We start from the raw sequence: 6,783 nt of genomic DNA on the forward strand, positions 1-6,783 counted from the left end.
TGGATGCGTCGCTACGATGCAGAAGGAGGGGATGCAGGTAACCAATCAACATGCAGATGATAATTTTTTGCCTGCATATGCTTAACCAGACCCACTGAGACAAGTATGCAAAGGGGAAACAAATGATGCGAGCAACCAAATACACCCTAGAATTCAGAGCGGATTGAACACACAAGTACTGCACGATGACGATGAACACATCATAGTTTGGACCATTGCTCCCGATACTTCACCGTGTGCGTGTCCGTAGCACAGCGACGTACCACGTGGAAGAAGAATTTATCTACGCGCGAACCTGACCTTAAACTAAACTATCTATGGTGTGGAAGATAATTTCAGTCACTTGCCAAATGGTTTACACTCTTTTTATTCGTTAATAGTCTTTGAACTTCACAAAAAAAAATGAATTGATGAACATTTTTTACGCAAAGCAAAAGTTGGCGGAGCTGGAGTATTCTAGTTTTAGTTAGTATTTTATGAGATCAGATCGGTTCCTTTTGAAAAAGATTGAGATATTTTAAGCATGAGCTCAGCTCGGAAATGGAAGATATTGCAGTTGAGATCGGACCGGTCGACAACGTGCTGCAGGAGGCAGAAGAATACATCATACGATATGCGATTAACTTACTGATGATCGAGAGTGAGTTCCATCCCGTCCCACAGCTTCTTTTAAGTGCCCTCACCTCAGTGACTGTTAATTTTCAGTTCATAAATTATGCAAAAAATATTACATTTCCCGCACCATGGCTCCGGATACTTCACCGTGTGCGTGTCCACAGCACGGCGACGTGCTACGTGTAAGAGCAAATTGATCTACGCGTGAAACTGACCTTAAACTAAACTACTCTGGTTTGGAAGATAAATTCAGGCACTTGGCAAGTGGTTTACACTTTTACACGCGCACAGGAAAAACGTCGCCTTCAGACACACACATGCGTCGTCGCGGGCCCTGCGGTGACCGGCGAGCTTATAAAACGGGGAGCGCGCCCCCGAGAAGGCCAGGACTCCCGACGACATCCACCGGCAACCACCGCTCCTGATCTCAGCCAGCTCCGTCGAGAAACCAGCCAAGAGTAGTCCGACACCCAGGCCACCATGGCGAACCCATCCGCCTCCGCCTCGACCTCGAGGGCGTCGTGCGGGGCTACCAGCACCGCCAAGCTCACCTGCCTCTGCTCGCCGACCAACCACCCGGGCTCCTTCCGCTGCACTCGCCACCGCAACCCGCGGGGGCGACCGCAGACGTCGTCGTCCGGCCGCGCGTCGCAGCAGCCTGCTGCACCGGGAGCCAGCACGACGGTGCGCGTCGAGGGGATCATCAGGAGCGGCGGTCTCGGCACCGGCGTCGGCGGCGGCAGGACCACCAAGGATCGGTCCGTCCTGCGCGCGCACCTGCTGCGGCTGGTCAGCGCGCCGTCCTCCGCCGGCCGCGACCAACGTCGCTGCCGGGACTTCATGCCCCGCCCGTCAAGGTTGGGCCGCCTCGCGGTGACCGCGTGACCCGGCTGCTCTGCTTCGCGGCTCGTACTAGGGAGCCGACTAGCAGAGTAGCAGTGGCGGACGGTGCGCCTCTATTTCGCGCGCACCAACGCATGGATGATGGATCCGTCGTGGCTAGCATGTAGCTAGGATCGGGTACTACTCTGGAGAATGGAACTCTTTTTAGTACTGTGATGAACTGGTGATGGTGCTGATAATTACTAGTACTACTAGTACTCTGGATCTGTGATCTGTACACACTTCCTTGTAATTTTTGCCGAGGAATCAAATGGAGCAGTTTTTTGTGACCTTCCTGCATCTTTTTGCTGTTCCATGGATTTACACTATGGGCGGACGCGAACTGCAGAAATTTTCATTTCTTTTACTATAAGATTTCTCACTTGGTTTTGTGCCTATGGGTATTGAGATCACCTTAGTTATCGGAGTTCCGCTTAAAATATTATAGTACTCCATCCAACCGAAAATAAGTGATTCAACACTTATTTTGGGACCGAGGCAGTACTTGTGATAAATTTTTTTAGTACATAAAGCATGTTTCTTTTTGCACGAAAGAAAAGTTCAAGCTTCTGTATCATTAGGGAAGATGAAGGTAATTAAGTTCGCTCACGAGACGTACATGACTCTAAAACTCATGGGAAAGCAACGTTCTTTATGTGTTGTTCGCTCGCGTGTGGGGCTGTGCCTTGAGCGCGTCTCAACTTTGGGTTGTTTATTACTTGTCCGACCTGAACCTTTGAGATGATTTCTGCCCGCTTTAATTAGTTAAACCATAACTCGGTTAAGTTTCTGAGCTTTTTCCCCATGAGCAGACGCGGTGTACACACTGCTAGCATATTCTCTCGGTAGAGTTATTCTCTGACTGATTTTTTTTTGACGTAATTATTCTCTGACTGATGCTTCTCAGCTAAGTTTCCCATGTGAGGTCCAACAGGAACTTGCACAATTACTATTCTGAAACAGATCACATGGTTTGGAGAAAAGATACTTTCGCTGTTCACTTATATAAGTCGTTTTAGACAACTTAGACAGCACCCAAAACAGTTAAATGCGAGCTGTATGAAACATCTTACAAAAAAGAACTGATGGAGTAAGACATTACGTTTCTCCATTTTAATTAAGCTAGAAACTGGACGAGGAACCACGATGATTCTGTTGTTTCCGCTTGGCACGAAGGCCCAGTGTCCCCGTATATCTTGAAGAGGACGCGACGCAAAGTCCAGAGTTCAGACCAAAAGCTCACTTAGTCGTTGACATTGGGACATTGCCCTGCTTACAGGATAGCGATTATATGCGGGTCATCATCCGTACTGCCCTAAGCCCGAGGGAAATGGACTTTATGTTGCAAATGCAACAAACTCTAGGAGTGAGGCAGTACGCATACGCGTAGCCTACAACCGTGGTGCTAACTTGATCATGCCGTCGTGTGTGGGCAAGCTTCGTTTGTGCTAACTTGATCATACATTGACCTGTAATACCGGTTGTAGGCTACGCGTATTACGGGTCAATGTATTACCCCTAGAGGCAGGAACTCTAGGGGTAATAACGAGTGTGTGCTAACTTGATCATGCCGTGGTGTGTGGGCAAAGCTTCGTTTGTGCTAAATGCATGCCGAGCCGGGCCAATTTGTCCACTCCTAGTTCCATCGAGTCCAAGCTTCGTTTGTGCTAAATGCCGACCCGTGCAGATCAAGTCCAAGCTTGCCTAGTTCCATCGAGAGGAACGGTACAATGTCCAAGGGCCCAAGGTTGCCTTGCTTGGTTTGGGCATGCATGTTGTGATCAAGCCATCCTGACGGGTCAAGTCTTGACTTACTTGGGCACCGTCCCACGCTGACGTTCCAGGATTAAACATTAGGAGGCATCATTGCAAATTTGACATTCTCAAAAAAAATGCAAATTTGACGAGTCTTTTTACAGGAGTTGTACAACTACAAACTGGTCGGATGTTCAACGAGGTTTTTTTTTGGCGGGTGAACGAGGTTGTTAGACTGCCGGTATATTCCACTATCAGCAACTCCATCTGGTTTTTTACTGAGCAGATGTTGAACGCGTCCGTGCTACATAAACAGCCGATCTTCAACAAAAAGGATTCTATTTTAAGGGATTCAATATAAGATTCCTAATGATGTGATGCCCTTTTTTATGAGTTTTGTGCATGTGTGTTGTGATTAGTATTGTATTGTATATGTTCGTAAAGAAAGGCAGTGTTTTAATTTATAATATTATCAAGGAGTAAAACTTACATAACCTAAAGATACAAAAACAATTGTTGGCAGTGCACCCATCATCTCGTAAAAACCGAGCAAGTTCTCTCTCGAAACTTAAGGATTTTACTGTTGTAGTTGAAATAGTAGGAAGTAATCAGTCCTTATTTCGTATGTTCTCACTCTACAAATATGCCCGATATAATCTTGTAAACTGTGCATGGCACGTGCTGAGTCACTAGTAGAAAATGTGGCACTCTTGTTTGTTGAATAATTGTCACTTGATTGCAGCCTTGACCGAAGTAGTATGCATCTATGGGAGCAATGTGGGATACCAAGTTCCAAGACAAATACCCCATCCTCACATGAAGTGAAATCGGTCATTGCATGCATTGCTCGAAACAGGATCCATCGTGGCTAGCACGTAGCTAGGATCGGGTACTACTCTGTAGAATGGAACTCTTTTAGTACTGTGATGAACTGATGATGGTGCTGATAATTACTAGTACTTGTACTCTGGATCTGTACACACTTCCTTGTAATTTTCGCCGAGGAATGAAATGGAGCAGTTTGTGTGACCTTTGCTGCATCTTTTTGCTGTTCTTGGGATTTATACTATGGGCGGATGCGAACTGTAGAAATTTCCATTTCTTTTACCGTAGAATTTCTCACTTGTTTTTGTGCCTATGGGAATGGAGATTACCTCATCATTCCGCTCAAAAAACAATGCTACGTGTGATAATTCCCTTTAAGACATGTTTCTTTCTGCACAAAAGAAGTTCAAGCTTCTGTATCATTATGGAAGATGAAGGTAATTAAGTTCGCTCACGAGACGTACATGACTCTAAAACTGATGGGAAAGCAACGTTCTTTATGTGTTGTTCGCTCGTGTGTGGGGCTGTGGCTTGAGTGCGTCTGAACTTCCGTTTGTTTACTTGTCCGACCTGAACCTTCGAGATGATTTTTGCCCGTTTTAATTAGTTAAACCATAACTCAGTTAAGTTTCTTAGCTTTTTCCCCATCAGCGAACGCGTTGTACACACTGCTTGCATATTCTCTCACTGATGCTTCTCAGCTAAGTTTTCCAAGTGAGGTCCAAAAGGAACTTGCACAATTACTATTATGAAATCAGGCCACATGGTTTGGACAAAAGATAGGACCGCAATATCCGCCAAACATCTGCCGAGAGGGTTTGCATTTGTGAACGTTTTTTAGATGGCAAGTTTAGTTGTATGAGGTTAGCAATTTCTTCATAAACGCATGACAATTTTTAAAAGAGAGATTTTACGGCAAAAAACGACAGGATTTTCAGCTCCTATCAAATAAAGTTTTTCTTTTGTTGGAAAAGAAGGCTTTCCCTCAGCCTCTGCATTCGAAAGATGCATGCGGTCATATTATTAAAACAAGTTCAGCAAAACATAAAGTTTGGTAAACAAAGTACAGCTCGAAAACATTGCTTGCCAACCCCCTCCCAGCTGACGTTCGTCAGTTAATCAGTTATCATTACCATAAAAGATAAGACATTAATTTTCTCCATTTGATGTAAGCTAGAAACTGAGCGAGAAACCACGATCTATCGTGGGAGGTCATGAGGGTTTGCTTATGTGCAAGCACAGCAGAGTGACAACAGATCTGCATAATTACCTATCAACTGGTGAAGCGCCCAAAATTAGCATACGAGAAAAGATGCGCCACCATCAGTGCACCGCATCTCCGCATGATTATCTTCATACAGTTTGAGTATAATGAGTCAGTCGTTTCCACATGGCACGAAACTCCGGTGTCCCCGTATCTGTAGAAGTGGACGGTACACAGAGTCCAGAGTTCAGACCAAAGATCAGTTGGTTGTTGACATTGCCACATTGCTCTGCCTACACGATGGTGATTACATACGGGTCATCATCTTTGCTGCCCTGAGCCCGAGGGAAATGGATTTTGTTTTTCAAATACGAACTCTCAAGCAGTACAGGTATTTGTAGCCTAGAACCAGTATTACGGGTCAATGTATGTTTACTTTTTATTTGTATATCACTATCTGCTACTCGGTGACTTAAACTTGATTCATGTTTATTTATTTATTTTGAACAAATGATTCACGTTTAATAAAATGGATATCTTGTGATGCAGAGGTGAGGCTACCCTTTTTTTTAAATGACATATGCACAGTGAAACAGTATGCTAGTGGTCAATGCCACCATGGGTACTTTCTGCAGATGCAACGGAGCATGGTTCCCTGCTAAGCAGATCAGAATAATTCCCCCAGGGGTAGTAACAAGTGTGTGCTGACTTGATCGTGCCGTGGTCAGTACGTTCGCTGCCATGTGGACCCAACCCCACCTGCCATCTGCACTACAGCAGGGCACAGTAATGTAGAGGATCTCAACCCGCTAAATGCATGCCTAGCCGGGTCCATTTGTCAACGCGCCCCTGCAGATCAAGTCCAAGCTTGCCAAGTTCCACGGTTGCCTTGCTTGGTTTGGTCATGCATGTTGCTGATCAAGCCATTCTCAAGTGTTGACTTACCCAGGCACCGTCGACGCTGGCGTTCCAGGATTAAACATCAGGAGGCCTCGTTGCAAATTTGACGAGTCTCTTTACAAGAGTTGTACAACTACAAACTCGTCGGATGTTCAACGAGGTTGCTAGACTAAGGGTATATTCCACTATCAGCAACTCCATCTGGTTTTTTACTGAGCAGATGTTCAACGCGTCCGTGCTACATAAACAGTCGATTTTCAACAACAAAGATTCTTTTTTAAGGGATTCAACATAAGATTCCTAATGATGTTATGCCCTTTTTATATGAGTTTTGTGCATGTGTGCTGTGATTAGTATTGTATTGTATTTGTTAAAGAAAGGCAGTGTTTTAATTTATAATATTATCAAGGAGTAAAAATTACATAACCTAAAGATACAAAAACAATTGCTGGCAGTGCACCCATCATCTCGTAAAAACCGAGCAAGTTCTCTCTGGAAACTTAAAGATTTTAGTGTTGTAGTCGATATAGTAGGAATTAATCAATTGTTATTTGGCATGTTCTCACTCTACAAATATGCCCCATATAATCTTGTAAATTGTG

The 6,783-nt window shown here is 44.7% G+C and overlaps 1 protein-coding gene across 1 annotated transcript; it reads left to right on the forward strand.

The window, feature by feature from the left end:
- Positions 1 to 995: 995 nt before the first annotated feature.
- On the forward strand, positions 996 to 1,787 carry LOC119323969. Its single transcript, XM_037597686.1, has one exon. It carries the CDS (start codon positions 1,096 to 1,098, stop codon positions 1,498 to 1,500), a length of 405 nt encoding a protein of 134 aa, XP_037453583.1. The 5' UTR covers positions 996 to 1,095; the 3' UTR covers positions 1,501 to 1,787.
- Positions 1,788 to 6,783: the final 4,996 nt, after the last annotated feature.

The sequence above is a fragment of the Triticum dicoccoides genome, chromosome 6B (assembly GCF_002162155.2).
Source record: "Triticum dicoccoides isolate Atlit2015 ecotype Zavitan chromosome 6B, WEW_v2.0, whole genome shotgun sequence".
NCBI classification, from domain to species: domain Eukaryota; kingdom Viridiplantae; phylum Streptophyta; class Magnoliopsida; order Poales; family Poaceae; genus Triticum; species Triticum dicoccoides.